This window comes from Myxocyprinus asiaticus, chromosome 20 (genome assembly GCF_019703515.2).
Source record: "Myxocyprinus asiaticus isolate MX2 ecotype Aquarium Trade chromosome 20, UBuf_Myxa_2, whole genome shotgun sequence".
Lineage (NCBI taxonomy): Eukaryota > Metazoa > Chordata > Actinopteri > Cypriniformes > Catostomidae > Myxocyprinus > Myxocyprinus asiaticus.
The window spans coordinates 18,730,370-18,748,127 of record NC_059363.1 but is presented as its reverse complement, the minus strand read 5'-3'; the positions used below and the strand labels follow the sequence as shown (position 1 = coordinate 18,748,127).

General features: G+C 40.2%; 1 protein-coding gene across 4 annotated transcripts in view; it reads left to right on the top strand.

Moving 5' to 3' along the window:
- The first annotated feature begins 2,464 nt into the window (after nt 1–2,464).
- LOC127410647 (rab3 GTPase-activating protein non-catalytic subunit-like) overlaps nt 2,465–17,758 on the top strand; it is a 31,022-nt gene continuing 15,728 nt past the window's right edge. Inside the window, exons 1-15 of one of the 4 annotated variants that reach the window (XM_051645763.1) lie at nt 2,465–2,763; nt 6,243–6,316; nt 9,689–9,806; nt 9,894–9,960; nt 10,237–10,284; nt 10,392–10,467; nt 10,618–10,719; nt 10,793–10,892; nt 12,585–12,683; nt 13,845–13,993; nt 14,121–14,200; nt 14,350–14,439; nt 16,974–17,113; nt 17,326–17,521; nt 17,610–17,753. In XM_051645763.1, the coding sequence (XP_051501723.1) occupies nt 2,652–2,763; nt 6,243–6,316; nt 9,689–9,806; nt 9,894–9,960; nt 10,237–10,284; nt 10,392–10,467; nt 10,618–10,719; nt 10,793–10,892; nt 12,585–12,683; nt 13,845–13,993; nt 14,121–14,200; nt 14,350–14,439; nt 16,974–17,113; nt 17,326–17,521; nt 17,610–17,753 (1,595 nt within the window). In that variant the 5' untranslated portion in view covers nt 2,465–2,651. Of the gene's footprint in view, nt 2,773–6,182; nt 6,317–9,688; nt 9,807–9,893; nt 9,961–10,236; nt 10,285–10,391; nt 10,468–10,617; nt 10,720–10,792; nt 10,893–12,584; nt 12,684–13,844; nt 13,994–14,120; nt 14,201–14,349; nt 14,440–16,973; nt 17,114–17,325; nt 17,522–17,609; nt 17,754–17,758 lie in introns of all 4 variants that reach the window. The other 3 variants (XM_051645760.1, XM_051645761.1, XM_051645759.1) reach the window with 3 other exon arrangements.

Below are 17,758 nucleotides of genomic sequence, written 5' to 3'. Positions count from 1 at the left end.
TAGCCACAACATGTAAACACACATTTTAATATGATTTAAGTGTAATAAAATCATTTTCTTACATTTTCTGTGTAAAGTTATATCCAATTTGACAACTTTATTTCCATGACCACTAATGGCATAAACCCTAAATCCCCTTACAGCTCAAATAATGTACACGTTTTAACAGAAGAATTCATGCAAGTGCTTTTATAAAATTATACGCTTCACTTTTCTGCCTTTAAATCCTTTAAAAAAAATTGGCCCTGCAAGTTCCTCACTGTGACCTTGATTGGTTAGGGGCTTGTATCAGTTCTTATCAATCTGTAATTTCTCTCTGATTTTAAAGGACGTTTATGGTTAGAGATATCTTGACAAAATCACGGCAACCACCAAGACTAAATATTCTGTCAACATTTAAATAATTTTCTTTTGAAAACAATGCATTGGTTTAATTCTTCATTTATCAAACAAGTTTTATTTTAAGCAGCACAGTTACATCATTTTTCCTTCACACTATACTATTCTTGGTCTGGGTTCTCTGTGCTTCGATCACAGAGTGTCTGCTCCACCACTCTGCCCCCCACTGGAGCTATTATCCAGACCAAGGCTGTGTTCACTGCTCTTATAAGTGGATCATTTAAGAGGCAGCCACAAAGAAGGAGGCAAGGCAGGACCACATGCAATTCAGCCAGGAGAAAGACAAACAGCAAGAAGAGACCGGCTTTCAGAAGCTGGAGAGCGATCTCAGACCACTGCCCTGCACAGACATCTCTCAGCCAACGGCCAAGCTGGCTTTCTTTCAGCAATTGGAAAAGCCTGCAGTCTAACAGACTGTTGAGGCCAGCACAGAGCTTTCCCATGATTCTGTTCTGTGAGATGAAGAACTATGATCAGTGATTGACATGGTCTACACACAATTCTTCATAAAAAACTTGTTTTTTATTACCTGTTGGGCTTGAGTTGAAAGCAGAGAACTAGATGTTTTCATGGAGGCCTCATTTGCTCCTGGTGAGATTCTCCTCTCAGCACAACATGTTCTTTTGGGAACTCTTTCCTCCATGATCTCCATGATCAAGTTTCTTTTGTAGAACATTTTATTTTGTGAGTAAATCTATTTTAAAACCACATTCTTAAAATTATAAACACTGATACACATGAAGGCTTCTGGTACACTGTTAAAGCACCAAAACTTTATATCAGTTAATTTTCTTACCAACTTTCTATAAAAAGTAGGATTTTCAAAGCTGATCTGATCTAAAATCAGTGATTGTTGGTACAGTTCTGTAACCTCAAGTAACAATGTGGCAAAGAAATACAAGTCACAGGTCACATTTAAATATAAACAGCTAAACAAAACTTGGCACAAAAGAAAAATACAATATCTTATATACAGTGGACCCTAAGAGTATTTATACACTTTGTATGATTGTAATTGCTTTAGATAAGATATAAAATCAAGTAAGATAGCACACTTTTCAAGAAAAACAACTGACAAAAAAAAAGTTACATTTTAAATGATAAAACAATAGATAGACTCCTGAAAATAAAGACAAAAAGTATTTGGACACTTTCTGGTTGTCAAACTCAGTGGAACGTTTAATAGTTGAACTACCTTTGGTTACTCTGCTAGGACACCTGTGTGAACTTGAGAAGAACTGACTTCATTAACTAAAATTACCTTGGGAACAGTTGGTTTTGTAATTGTAAAAATTATTACATATGGTTAAATTAGTTCTGAAAGGGTCTAGCATCATTTGTATGCAGACTACTTGATATTTTGCTTTCTATTAAATGAAATACATACATTTAAAAGGTGCACTCATTCATTTTTTCTTCAATAAAAAAGTGTTATTCCTAATTTTGAAACATAAGAATAAAATCATGAGCACTAACATGAGATGAAGACTCCAGTCATATCAGTAACCTTATTAAAGCTCTTTAAATCTACTTGGAGAGGGTCCCCTCGTGGGGGATGCCATGTTAGGATCACATGACCAGCCGAATACTACATCCTAAATCTCAGTTACAGCATTGTTTTTTGGACACTTTCACAAGTGGATTAAATGAATCATGGCTGACTGTGAATAGTAAAGTTCCACTATGGCATTGGTAAATGAAAACTATTGCATTTGCATGATGCTGCATCCACGCCCTTAGGTGTCAGTGTTAGTCCAGGACGACATGTTCAAAAATTACTGAGTGCACAAATATTTTTGGGGTCACTGTATATGTTAACTACACGAGCTGTTCTTGTCTAAATGCGCTTAGATAATTAACATACCTTAATGAAATGATCTATTATCTAAAGGTCTGAAGACACTTGACTGCTGCTACAATCAGGAGAGAAACTGCGAAAGTGTTTTTAACGATTTGAATGAAAACAGTCCACACTAGTACGGAACAGAAGCGTGCATGTCCTCCGGGTCAGTAGGGGGCAGCAGCGCGATTAACATGTCTGCACTCTGCAGCGGATCTGTATGTGTCATCTCAAACTCACAACAACAACTCAGCAGGATCTTCTGACCCATTCGGACCCACAAACCACTCGACACCCGCACAAACTTAACTGACGGTCTCATAAAAACATCAAGAGGCGAATCCGTCCAATCGTAGCAGGTTTATGTCTATGTCGTAGTGTCCGCAGATTTGGGTCTGGTTCCGCCCGAATCATGTCCTGCTGTCTGCTGGAATTCGGTCGGGTCCAGGGGCTTAGACAGGTGCGAGACTTTCTGTTTCCTAAACAGAACCAAACCGGTCCGGAGGCAGAGAACGCACAAGCAGGTACTGCAGGTGTGTGTGTGTGTGTGTGTGTGTGTGTGTGTGTGTGTGTGTGTGTGTGTGTGTGTGTGTGTGTGTGTGTGGTTCTGTAAAGTCCAGTGATGATGGTTTTCCCGCACTGCGGTTCTTCAGTTATTTATGAGTGTGTTCAGGTGGTTGTGAAATTTGGGAAAAGTGGATTTTGTGGGGAAAATGCAGAATAAATATGGTCCAAAACAACTGTGTTGTGTCAGATTTCAGAAAAAATGATGCATAGATGTTTCTGTGAGGGTTATGTTCAGCAGATATCAGTAAAACCCTTGTGAAAAAAAATCTGTGAGGGTTATGTTTAGCAGATTTAAATTAAACCCCAGTAAAAATAATGCAGAAATGTTTCTGTGAGGATTATGTTCAGCAGATATCAGTAAAACCCTTGTAAAAGAAAATCTGTGAGGGTTATGTTCAGCAGATTTTAATTAAACCCCAGTAAAAATAATGCAGAAATGTTTTTGTGAGGGTTATGTTTAGGGTTGTGGTGGGTTTAGGGCATATAAATCATCATTAGCTCAGTATAAAAATGATATATGTCAATGTGAAGTCCCCATTATGATGAAGAAATAAACCATCTTTTTTGCTGAGGACTGTGTTGGTGTGGAATAACTTATTCACTCCCTGCAGAGAGAGAGAGAAGGAAAGAGAGAGGGAGGAAAAGAAAGAAAGGGAGGTGTGTTTGGCCTTGGTGAATGAGTCATCCTGCAGGAGAGTCTGAAACACATCATGACTGTGTTAGATACAATGAGTGAATCAATGAAAGATAAACGGAGACTGAAAAAGAAATGGTTTATTGACAGCTTGTAAATAAGGTGTAAAAGGCTGCATTCAAAGTTGTCACACAATTGACAGGCAGTTTTTGACTGCAGAGATGAGTGACCACAAAGAGAAAATATAGCTGCAAGCAGTGATGACAGGCCCAAGCACAACTGGTCCATTTCCACCCAATGGTTTTCGGAAAAAAATGCAAGGTGGACACATACATTTGGCATTTGACATTATTCTAAACAATTTTGAAGTAATTTGAATAAATATAAGAAGACTATTTTAAAGTCTGTTGTAAGAGCCACACTTCCTGCGGCCGGGTGGTGGTGCTATGACCGTGACCCAAAATAGTCCATGTGATTAGCCCCCAAGACTAAACATATATCTCAATTTTGATCTAAAGCACACATTGCACACAGAAGATATGAGACACTTCCTGTTTCCCATTTTCGCCATTAATTTAATGCCTCGCCATGGCAACACCGTTCAATATATCAAAATCTATTTGCAATTCAGCTTCAATGTTTTGGCATGATGCTGCACAAATTTGGTGCCAGTCACTTGAATCCCCTAGGAGGAGTATTTAAAAGTTCAGAGCTTGCGATTTTCAGAAAATCCAAAATGGCTGACTTCCTGTTGGGTGGAGCTAATGACAATAATTTTGAAAGTTGTTTGGCTTGGTGAGAACTATATACACTGGTGGCCAAAAGTTTGCAATAATGTACAGATTTTGCTGTTGCAGAAGGAAATTGGTATTTTTTTTTTTTCTCCCAATTTGGAATGGCCAATTCCCAGTGTGCTTTTAAGTCCTCGTGGTCACGTAGTGATTTGCCTCAGTCCAGGTGGTGGAGGATGAATCTCAGTTGCCTCCGCATCTGAGATCGTCAACCTGCGCATCTTATCACGTGGCTTGTTGAGCGTGTTGCCACGGAGACATTGCGTGTGTGGAGGCTTCACGCCACCCACCGCGGCATCCGCGCTCAACTCACCTCGCACCCCACCGAGAATGAACCACATTGTAGTGATCACGAGGAGGTTACCCCATGTGACTCTACCCTCCCTAGCAACCGAGCCAATTTGGTTGGACCTGGCTGGAGTCACTCAGCACGCCCTGGGATTCGAACTAGCGAACTCCAGGGGTGGTAGCCAGCATCTTTACTACTGAGCTACCCAGGCCCCACCAAAAACAGCACCATCACTATTTAAAAAAGTAATTTTTGATCAAATCTAGACAGGCCCCATTTCCAGCAGCCATCACTCCAACACCTTATCCTTGAGTAATCATGCTAAATTGCTAATTTGGTACTAGAAAACCTCTTGCCATTATTTCAAACACAGTTTAAATCTGTGTGGTTCGTTAAATGAAGCTTAACTTTGTCTTTGTGTTTGTTTTTAAGTTGTCATAGTATGTAATAGACTGGCAAGTCTTAAGGTCAATATTAGGTAAAAAATGGTAAATAATCAGTCAATCATTGTTTTAGGATTGAAGGCTATACAATGCTTGAAATTTCCAAAAAACTGAAAATTTCATATAAAGGTGTACACTATATTCTTCAAAGACAAAGGACAACTGGCTCTAACAAGGACAGAAAGAGATGTGGAAGGCCCAGATGTACAACTAAACAAGAGGATAAGTACATCAGAGTCTCTAGTTTGAGAAATAGACGCCTCACATGCCCTCAGCTGACAGCTTCATTTAATTCTACCCACTCAACACCAGTTTCATGTACAACAGTAAAGAGAAGACTCAGGGGTGCAGGCCTTATGGGAAGAATTGCAAAGAAAAAGCCACTTTTGAAACAGAAAAACAAAAAGAAAAGGTTAGAGTGAGCAAAGAAACACAGACATTGGACAACAGATAATTGGAAAAGAGTGTTATGGAGCTCAACCCCATTGAGTTTTTGTGGGATCAGCTAGACTGTAAGGTGTGTGAGAAGTGCCCGACAGGACAGCCACATCAATGGCAAGTGCTACAGGAAGTGTGGGGTGAAATGTCACCTGAGTATCTGGACAAACTGACAGCTAGAATGTCAAGGATCTGCAAAGTTGTCATTGTTGCACGTGGAGTATTTTTTGATGAGGACTCTTTGAAGTAGATTAAGAAGTTCTGGGGAAAAAAAAATCTAATAGTAATAGAAATTTTCATGTTATTAATGTCCTGACTATACATTGTGATCAGCTGAATGCCACTTCGGTGAATAAAAGTACCAATTTAATTCCATAAGAGCAAAATCTGTACATTATTCCAAACTTTTGCCACCAGTGTATGTACCAAGTTTGGTGACTGTAGGTGAAAATGGGGGTGCTACAGAGGCTGTCTTACATGCCCATTTTAAAGGGGGCACTACACCGCCCCAATGGCCAACGACTCTGATGTGTGTTCAAATTTCAAGTGTTTTCACGCATATTAAGTATCCCAAAAGTAGCGGAAACCTTGAAAAAAGAATAATTAAAATAATCCTTAGAAGAACAATAGGGTCTCCGCACTTTCAGTGCTTGGGCCCTAATGAGCATACAATGAGCATAAGAGCGAGAGCAAAACAAGGATAAGATGACTCTGTGTGTGTGTAAGCTTATATAGATTGAAGGACACCAGTTAATGCCAACTGACTGTTTTATTTGAATAGATTTCATCCTTCCTGACCACATTATTCACAGCATTCCTCCAACCTTCTCTCTTCCTGTAGAGAATGAGTTGACGTGGGATGACACGGACTGGGGCTCCTGGGAGAATCCTGACAGTAAAGAGGATGGAACTCAGGTTTGTGGTACAGGTTTACTCACCCTCATGTCACTCAAAACCTGTATGCTGTTATTATTATTATCATCATTATTTTGGAACAAAAAAGTAAACATTTTCAAGAAAATACACACTCCTCTTTTCTGTACAATGACAGTTAATGGTGACCACGACTGTCAAGCTCCAAAAGGACAAAAACAAAGTAGTCCATATGACTCTTCTGAAGCCATTCGATAGCTTTGTGAGAGGAACAGGCAAAAAGATTAGTCATTATTCACCAATAATCACCCCCTCTCATCTCCTCTCATTCGTGCTTACATTTAATTCAAATATGACACTTGTTTGGGAACGAAGGTTCAGGAGTGGGTTTGGTTATTAGCAATAATTAATAATTATCAAAATCAATAGAACATTGATTAGAATCAGCATTAGCTTATTAATCGTTCAAATCAACAGTCATCAAAGATAACTATCAATTATCAAAATCAATAGAATATTAATAAGAATTAATATTGGTGGGGCACCACCCTGTAATCAGGGACTAATAACCAGACAGTATAGCAGTCTCAATATAGGATTGTTCTCTTAAGGAAGTCGATGTCCGGAGAACATCGACATTCAGAAAGAAAACAATGAAGGCTTGAATCCGAGCACTGACATCCCTTGCCAGCCCTTGGCACAGGTACATGCAGAACAATACCAAAACGCTTCTCTTTAAAGTATAAAAAAGTTTATTGATGCAATAATATAAATTAATAATCAATACAATGCAGTCAATAAACTTCTGACTTCCAACTACAAACTAAACAGGTAACAGATAAGCCTATAATACATGAGAGGAGGGTAGATGTATGTAAGGAGAGAAGGAGTGCACAAAATGGCGGTCGTGGCTCTCATGGAGAAAGTGTCATGTGAGGTTTCCGGCCAGAGAATGTGGCCACGAATGTGGGCGGAGAGACTGGTTAATGGCACCTGCCTGTGTAACACGTGTCTCCGCTGGTACGATAACTTGGGGACAAAGCTGGGCTCTATCGCCAAGTTATCTGTTCGCCCAATTGTGTGTGCGGGTATGTTTGTGAGGGGTTGTGTGTGTGTGTGTGTGTGGTTAGTACGAGAGAGAGAGAACAGAGTGGCAGCACCGAAGCTGGTTTAGCGATCGTGGGAGAGAAGGCAACCGTTAGTTTTATCACTCAGAGTCGCGGTGAACGGCTCGTAATCCATCCGCCGCGGTCACTGGTTCTTTAATGGATAAACTCAGTGTGCCAGTGCCCGCGATGGCGGAAATGCACACACAGCCCAACGTGGTTGGACGATAACACAGCAAATCTCATTCGTGGCAACAGTAAGTTACAGTAATACAATGAGTATTATTAGCAGCAATGAGCGGACATGGTGGTCCATAAACTGTACAAGCAATAACCTTGATACACAAGAAGAACACACTATAATAATCTATCTCTGCCCAGACTTAAACCTCTTACTTGAGTCGCGTGAGGATGCTGGTAGAATGTGTGTATGTCCGTCGTTGGACTCCAACACGGTTCCTCGAAGCGTCGGTGATGATGGGAGGCCGTTTCCTCGCTCTGTCGGCGAGCGGTACGGCGGCTGATTCTCGGCAGGTTGGCGAGGAAATCGGCGAAGTCGACTCGGTTGAAGAAGAAATCTTCTTTCTTCACTTCTGCAGGCTAAAGGGTGAGACGCAGATTGCTTAGCTGTCTCCTTCGGATCCGTTAGCGTGCTCGGTGGAACACGGAGAATCTCGGCTCGTCCAGCAAGATGGAGAGTGTTCAGGTATGTATGTTACTTCCTTGGGCAGTGAGGCTACACCTGGGAGCAGCAGGGCTGCAACTAGATGTGACAAATACTGTCGCTGGAAGCAAGACTTAGGAGGAATCTCTGGGGTTTTATACTCTCGATGACATCATGGTTGAGGGACGCATTCTGTCGTGCGTTTCATCCAATAGGAGTTGAGAGTTCGATCCTTCAGAATTTCACACCTAGGTGTAAAATGAGCAAGGCTTGATGGGATCTGTAGTCAGATTGGATTCCCTTTGTTTGATTTTGGCGCTGTTTTTATGTTATCAGGCTTTGAGTGTTCCTATAGCCCTGAGTCAGTCTTTATGAACTGTGTGTAGGCCTACCTTTGTCTCCTATCTGAGCACGAGGCCCAACAATGCTTTTAGCTTGAACTTCACATCAGGTCCTGTGTCACTGACGGCAAACAAATCAAATCACTTTTATTGTCACTTCACCATACACACGAGTGAATTGTCAGTGAAAGTCTAGGGTACCGTTCCATCAGCATGCAGTAGAATACACTAGAGGTCTGCCCAGGCCTTAAAATGAAACTCGTACCCAAGACCGTGTGACCCGACGCTACCAGGCTCGAACGGTACCGTCAGATTTTAAGCCCGGACCTGAAATCGCTCATTCTCTTTATAATTTCTTCTCCAAGCAAGTATTGATGCAATAGGCTGTAGTTTATGTAAGCATTAAAGGCAACATTCGTAACAGTATTGTAACAGTAAACATACACAGTTTTAACAAAGCATGGCAACCCCTCAGCACACTAGAGCAGAAGGAAAAAAAAACATTGGCTTACCATTTATCAAGCGACCAAACTTTGCTTGGTGCAGAACAATCATGTGAAACAATGTAATCACCTCTTTGTAGTCTGACCTTGTTCAGAACATCTAAAATGTACTGGTCCTGCATGAGACGCTGAAGAAAGAGTGAGATGCGGCGCAACAGCCAAAGACGTCCATCCAGCATGTGTTTACAGAGGAAAACAATGAAAAAAAAAACAAAAAACAGAACTGGTGCACTCAAAAACATGTTTGGTGTTTGTAATTAAAACTTGTCCGTTCCCACGTTTCTGTGAGTGAGAGCGCGTGCGCAAAACATGTTAGGTAGGCCTGTTTATTTTTTCATTAATTACAAACCCAAACCCGACCTGAAATCATACTTGTAAAAACTTACCCTGAACCTGGCCCAATACCCGATGGTTTCTCGGGCCCATCGGGCCCGGGTTGGGTTGCAGAATTATACAGGTATGCACATGTATCAACAATATACATAATATACATTTAAGGACAAAAAACACCATTGGTTCTCATATAACCAAAATTAGCTTGGCTATTCAAATATTCGGAATGAAGAATGACAGGTGAGAGCTGGAGTGGAAGGAAAAACTTTCAGTGAATAACGGCTTAAATTTCAATCTGTTGCTCCCACAAAGCTATCAAGTGGCTTCAGAAGACTTGGAATATTGTGCATGATTTACGTTTGTGTTTTATAAACCAATTTTTATTGTAAACATCCTAGCATTCACTACCTTTTCCTGCAGTGTTTATCCTATTCTCATATGTTTTTATGTATGTTCTTTGCTCCTAGGCTGAGGTGGAGGAACAGCAGCAGAGCGCCCCCTGGTTGCAGGACTGTGTGCTGTGTCTCTCCCCCTGCTTAGATCTGCTAGTCATCGCCCGAGAACATAAAGCCGCTTTTCTCTCTGGTACACAGACACACATTTGTGCTAATCTCTTTATTGGTGATTATTTATCTGTGTTACTGATATGTGAATTGATGGATTGATTGGCAGCTAAGTGGCGGACAGAGGAGATGACCCTCACTGTATCCTGGAGCGGAACACTAAGCGCTGAGGAAGGGTGAGAGATGGGAGAGGGGAGGGTCAGGAGTAAATGGGTTGATGAGAAATACCTTAAAGAAGAAAGTATGATGTAGTAACAACACCGAAAAAAAACACTGAAAGAATGCAGTAAAGCAATGTTTTGAGTGGGAGAGTATGTAAACGTTGTTTAATAATAAAAATGTTTAATAATTAATAATATAAAAGATTATGACAAATGGAGAGATAAGAGACATAACCAGTTCTTAATAATTGGTTCTCAATTTCCTGCCTTTTTTTTTTTTTTTGGTCACAGGGAGTGCATTAGTAGTGTTATCTGTATTCCCCTGGCCAGCCAAAAGAGGTGAGAGCATCACCTACACACACATGCAAAAAAACATACTCTTGTGTGCACGTCTACTCTTTCACATATGTGCTCATTGAGTTTTTTGTGTATGTTTATGTGCTTAGGAGTTCTACCGGCCACCCCGATTGGACTTGTATTGTTGTAGGATTTACCTCTGGTTATGTCCGTTTCTACACAGAGGTACTGTGATATCCTCTAACCCACTTTGTGCCTAATACACTAATGTGTTTCCTAATCCTAAGGACACAATGTCATATTTAATCACTATGTGAGCACTACCAGCACAGCAGACCACCACCTGGTCTTAGTCACCTTTTGTGTGTGTTGTAGAGTGGTGTTCTTCTGTTAGCTCAGCTCTTGCATGAAGACCCTGTATTGCGACTCAAATGCCGTACTTATGAGATTCCACGACACCCTGGAGTCACTGAGCAGGTACAGACACACACAATTACAATGAAATATTCTGATTCTCTGTTCCATCCTGATGTGTCTGCATCTCTTTCAGCACGAGGAGCTGAGTATTTTGTACCCAGCAGCTCTAGTCACCATCGATGGCTTTAGTCTCTTCCAGTCTTTACGTGCCTGTCGAAATCAGGTTGCCAGAGGTAAGAGAGTGTGTGTGTGTCTGAATGTCTGTCTTGTTTTAAAGTAATCAGTGTGTAATGCAGATGAAAGATACATGTGTATGCTGCATTCACGTCCTGTCGGAATTACTGTAAATATGAGATGTCAACTCTGAGATTTTACTCGGAGTTGTGGGACTTCCTGGGATCTCGGAAGTTATTTGTTTTTATGGCAACACTCATAACGCCAAAACAGCTTTGCTTTTGATAACTTTAAGATCAAAGAAAGCACTCCAGTTAATAATGGCATAATAAAATGACATATGAAACAGAAATATGTGTTCACTGTTTGAAGCCGCTGCCATATATACACTGGCGGCCAAAAGTTTGGAATAATGTACAGATTTTGCTCTAATGGAAAGAAATTGGTACTTTTATTCACCAAAGTGGCATTCAACTGATCACAATGTATAATCAGGACATTAATAACATGAAAATTACTATTACAAACTACTTCAAAGAGTTCTCATCAAAACATCCTCCACGTGCAGCAATGACAGCTTTGCAGATCCTTGGCATTTCTAGCTGTCAATTTGTCCACATACTCGGGTGACATTTCACCCCACACTTCCTGTAGCACTTGCCATAGATGTGGCTGTCTTGTCGGGTACTGCTCACGCACCTTACAGTCTAGTTGAACCCACAAAAGCTCAATGGGGTTAAGATCCATAACACTCTTTTCCAATTATCTGTTGTCCAATGTCTGTGTTTCTTTGCCCACTCTAACCTTTTCTTTTTGTTTTTCTGTTTCAAAAGTGGCTTTTGCTTTGTAATTCTTCCCATAAGGCCTGCACCCCTGAGTCTTCTCTTTACTGTTATACATGAAACTGGTGTTGAGCAGGTAGAATTCAATGAAGCTGTCAGCTGAGGACATGTGAGGTGTCTATTTCTCAAACTAGAGACTCATTTTTGATCTAATATTGACCTTAAGACATGCCAGTCTATTGCATACTGTGGCAACTCAAAAACAAACACAATGTTTATCTTCATTTACGAACCAAATAGCTTTCAACGGTGTTTGATATAATGGCAAGTGATTTTCTAGTACCAAATTAGCAATTTAGCATGATTATTCAAGGATAAGGTGTTGGAGTGATGGCTGCTGGAAATGGGGCCTGTCTAGATTTGATAAAAAAAATTACTTTTTTCAAATAGTGATGGTGCTGTTTTTTTTACATCAGTAAAGTCCTGACTATACTTTGTGATCAGTTGAATGCCACTTTGGTGAATTAAAGTACCAATTTCCTTCTGAAACAGCAAAATCTGTACATTATTCCAAACTTTTGGCTGCCAGTGTATGTATGAATGTGTGTGTATGTATATATATATATATATATATATATATATATATATATATATATATATATATATATATATAAATTGTTTTTTTTAACATTACATCACAACTTTCAAGTCCAGGCTTTCATAGAATTCTGAGTTTACAACTTGTAATTACCAGTTCTACAAAGACGTGAAAGCTTTTTACATGACAGAATCTCATAATTACGCTAATTCCGACATGACGTGAACGCACCTTTAGGTTTGTACCTCCAGTATACAGGAAATATGAAACATATACGTTTTTTGTGGAGTGTTGGTGTGTGTATAGGTCCTTTTACATCTCTCATTGTCTACACACTTTTCAATCTCTGTCTCTATAACTTTGCCTTTTAGCCGCAGCAGCTGGAAGTGATGTCATCCAGCCTCCACCGCTGGCCTATAAGAAATGGGGGCTACAGGATATGGACACAATCACAGACCATTGCAGCATAGGTGAAAAATAGGGACTAGTTGACTCTTAAAGGTATAGTTCACCCAAAAATGAAAATTCTCTTATCATTTATCCATCCCACATGTGAATGACTTTCTTTTTTCTGCAGTTCACAAATAAAGATTTTTAGGTCCATTCAGTGCAAGTGAATGGTGGCCAGAACTTTTGAAGCTCCAAAAAGCATATAAAGACAGCATGAAAGCAGACCATACAACTCCAGTGGTTAAATCCATGTCTTCAGAAGTGATATGAGAGGTGTGGGTGAGAAACAGATCAATATTTAAGTCCTTTTTTACCATAAACCTACACTTTCACCAGCCCTCCTCTGCGCATTCACGAGAGGACTGAATTCTTTTGTTTTTAAACAATTCACATTCTTTGTGCAAATCGCCAGCTACTGGGCAGGGAGGAGATAAAAAGAGAGGGATAAGCAAATGAAAAGAATGAATAAATCATATTTGCACAACAGCCCAGTAGGTGCCGATATGCACGAATAATGCAAATCGGCAAAAAACAGAACAAGAGCTCTAATGAATGCATAGTGGAGGGCTTTTTGAAAGTAGATTTACAGTAAAAAGAAAAAAAAGGACTTAAATATTTATCTGTTTCTCACCTATTATATTGCTTCTGAAGATATGGATTAAACCACTGGTGTCTTATGGATTACTTGTATGCTGACTTTGTGGTTTTTTTGGAGCTTCAAAGTTCTGTCCACCTTTAACTTGCATTGTATGGACCTACAGAGCTGAGATATTCTTCTAAAAATCTTCATTTGTGTTCAGCAGAAGACAGAAAGTCATACACATCTGGGATGGCATGAGGGTGAGTAAATGATGAGAGAATTTAAATTTTTGGGTGAACTATCCTTTTCAAGTTTCTTTTTTCCTTGTGATCCAGTTACATCATTGAGAGCAGCATTTAAAAAAAAGAAAGTGCAGTAGAGAACTGTTAACACTGAGGAGTGTAATATTTTTGGGGGATGTTAAAATATGTTCTTGTATGCCAGTTTAATATGCAGAGACCACTATAAGTAAGCCCCGAAAAGTGTAAACCTCAAAAAAATAATTATATTCACAATTCTTTTTGGTGTTGCCAGTGGCACAGACATTACGCACTTAATCTTTTATATACTGTAAGATAGTACATCTGTTTCTCTCTTTCAGGCATTACGACTCTGAGTGTGTTTGATCAGATGAAAAATGCCTCTATCTTGGGGGGATTTCATGCTTCTGTTAAAGGAAGCCCTCCTGCTATGAGTCAGTATATTACAGTGGGAGGAGGGCCCTATACAGGCTTTTACTACGCTATAGAGGTACACACACACACACACAGGATGTCTTCTTTTGTCTGTTCTTAGGGTCTGTGAGTTGTTTATCGCTTGTTATTATGTTATACAGTTTGATTCTTGTTGATTTTAACCAGTTTTCCTCTCCTCTCAGGGCAGTTCTCAGCCTCTTCTCTCCCATGTGGCTCTGGCTGTGGCCAGTAAACTCACATCCGCTCTGTTCAGTGCTGCCAGGTCTGTATGTGTGTTTGGGTTATAGCTCTCGGCTCTTTCCAGCACTGGCCTGTTATGTTCAATATAACTCCATTTTTTTCTTTTCCCTCTATCCTTACACTGTCCTTCTTTACTCATTTTTGTCACTGTCTCTCTTTTTTCCTCCTCAGTGGTTGGTTGGGCTGGAAGAGTAAAAATGAGGATGAGTCCGTGCAGAAACAGAAACCAAAGGTGGAGCCAGCCACGCCCCTTCCTGTTAGGTAATTCAACATACACACTTTCTCCCATCATGCATTGTTGTCTTTGCTATTTAACATGAACTTTCTTATTTATTTGTTCTTCTTCTCATATTCACCCCAACATCCATATATTTGACATTTATTCTGTTTTAACCAGATGCAAAGCAATACATTTCCAACAACCAGTAATTTGATGTTTAATATACAGCAATGTGGAGCATGATTTTGGACTCATGAAATTTCACTGTGGTTGGAGCTAATCTGCACAATGCCGCAGAAATAGAAACCAAGCGACCAGCAATATGTACTGTTGCGTGTTTTTTGATGCTTCATTGCATCATGTCTGATTTGGACACAGTTTTAAAGGGATTTAGTTCACCCAAAAATGAAATTTCTCTCATCATTTACTCACCCTCATGCCATCCCAGATGTGTATGACTTTCTTTTTTCAGCTGAACACAAACAAAGATTTTTAGGAGAATTTTGTGTAGGTCCTCACAATGCAAGTGAATGGTGATCAGACATTTCTAGCTCCAAAAATCACATAAAGGAAACATTGAAGTAATCTATGCGACTCCAGTGGTTAAATCCATATCTTCAGAAGTGATATAATAGGTGTGGGTTTGAAAGAGATAAAAAATCTGAAAGTGAAAGTTACAGTGGAGATTTAGAGTAAAAAAGGACTTAAATATTGTTCTGTTTTTCACCCACACCTATTATATTGCTTCTAAAGATATACAGGTGCATCTCAATAAATTAGAATGTCGTGGAAAAGTTCATTTATTTCAGTAATTCAACTCAAATTGTGAAACTCGTGTATTAAATAAATTCAATGCACACAGACTGAAGTAGTTTAAGTCTTTGGTTCTTTTAATTGTGATGATTTTGGCTCACATTTAACAAAAACCCACCAATTCACTATCTCAACAAATTAGAATATGGTGACATGCCAATCAGCTAATCAACTTAAAACACCTGCAAAGGTTTCCTGAGTCTTCTAAATGGTCTCTCAGTTTGGTTCACTAGGCTACACAATCTGCTGATCTGACAGTTGTCTAGAAGACAATCACTGACACCCTTCACAAGGAGGGTAAGCCACAAACATTCATTGCCAAAGAAGCTGGCTGTTCACAGAGTGCTGTATCCAAGCATGTTAACAGAAAGTTGAGTGGAAGGGAAAAGTGTGGAAGAAAAAGATGCACACCAACTGAGAGAACCGCAGCCTTATGAGAATTGTCAAGCAAAATCGATTCAAGAATTTGGGTGAACTTCACAAGGAATGGACTGAGGCTGGGGTCAAGGCATCAAGAGCCACCACACACAGACGTGTCAAGGAATTTGGCTACAGTTGTCGTATTCCTCTTGTTAAGCCACTCCTGAACCACAGACAATGTCAGAGGCGTCTTACCTGGGCTAAGGAGAAGAAGAACTGGACTGTTGCCCAGTGGTCCAAAGTCCTCTTTTCAGATGAGAGCAAGTTTTGTATTTCATTTGGAAACCAAGGTCCTAGAGTCTGGAGGAAGGGTGGAGAAGCTCATAGCCCAAGTTGCTTGAAGTCCAGTGTTAAGTTTACACAGTCTGTGATGATTTGGGGTGCAATGTCATCTGCTGGTGTTGGTCCATTGTGTTTTTTGAAAACCAGAGTCACTGCACCCGTTTACCAAGAAATTTTGGAGCACTTCATGCTTCCTTCTGCTGACCAGCTTTTTAAAGATGCTGATTTCATTTTCCAGCAGGATTTGGCACCTGCCCGCACTGCCAAAAACACCAAAAGTTGGTTAAATGACCATGGTGTTGGTGTGCTTGACTGGCCAGCAAACTCACCAGACCTGAACCCCATAGAGAATCTATGGGGTATTGTCAAGAGGAAAATGAGAAACAAGAGACCAAAAAATGCAGATGAGCTGAAGGCCACTGTCAAAGAAACCTGGGCTTCCATACCACCTCAGCAGTGCCACAAACTGATCACCTCCATGCCACGCCGAATTGAGGCAGTAATTAAAGCAAAAGGAGCCCCTACCAAGTATTGAGTACATATACAGTAAATGAACATACTTTCCAGAAGGCCAACAATTCACTAAAAATGTTTTTTTTATTGGTCTTATGATGTATTCTAATTTTTTGAGATAGTGAATTGGTGGGTTTTTGTTAAATGTGAGCCAAAATCATCACAATTAAAAGAACCAAAGACTTAAACTACTTCAGTCTGTGTGCATTGAATTGATTTAATACACGAGTTTCACAATTTGAGTTGAATTACTGAAATAAATGAACTTTTCCACGACATTCTAATTTATTGAGATGCACCTGTAGATTTAAACACTGGAGTCAGTGGATTACTTTTATGTTTCCTTTGTGATTTTTGGAGCTAGAAAGGTCTGATCATCATTCACTTGCATTGTCGGTACCTACAGAGCTGAGATATTTTATGTTCTACTAAAGAAAGAAAGTCATACACCTCTGGTATGGCATGAGGGTGAGTAAATGATAAGAGAATTTTCATTTTTGGGTGAACTATCCCTTTAAAGATTAAATTTTTTTTCTGCTTTCATTAGGTTTGGTCTTCCTGATTCTCGTCGACATGGCGAATCTATCTGTCTCTCTGCATGTAACACTATGGCTGGAGTCACAGATGACTTTGGCAGAGTCACGCTGCTGGATGTGGCACGAGGCATCGCTCTCAGGATGTGGAAGGGTGAGAGAAAAAGAACAAAAGGCTTGTAAAACACCGACTGATGCACAAAGGGAGACATCCTATGAACCTGGGAGAGCGTAAACCCGATCAGAGTGTTTGACAATTGTTTGTTTTTGGGCTTATATCCATACTTGTATCAGAAATAATAATTTTGAATGTTTGGAATATGTTTTTGTGTGTGTTTGCATGTGTGTGTGTGTGTGTGTGTGTAGGCTATCGTGATGCTCAGCTCGGGTGGGTTCAGGTATCAGAGGCTCGTGGGGAGAGAGATATAGCCACGTCTCCCTCCATGCCCCGCCGCCATGCCCAGTTTCTTGTGATTTACGCCCCACGGAGGGGCATTTTAGAGGTGTGGGGAACTCAGCATGGACCACGTGTGGGGGCTTTTACTGTAGGCAAACACTGCAGGTACACACACACACATTCAAAAACTAAAAAGCATTCTCCTGCTTACATTCAACTGAACATGCATGTTTATTTCCCCTCTCTCTTTCAGGCTGCTGTACGCTGGTCACAGGTTAATGGGTGTAAACAGTGTAACCATTCAGGGCTGGCAGATACACACACAGCAAGTGTGTCTGTTTGACCCTGTTAATGGATCCCTGAGAGCCGTCACCATTCCATTCCACCTGGCACTCAGGTACA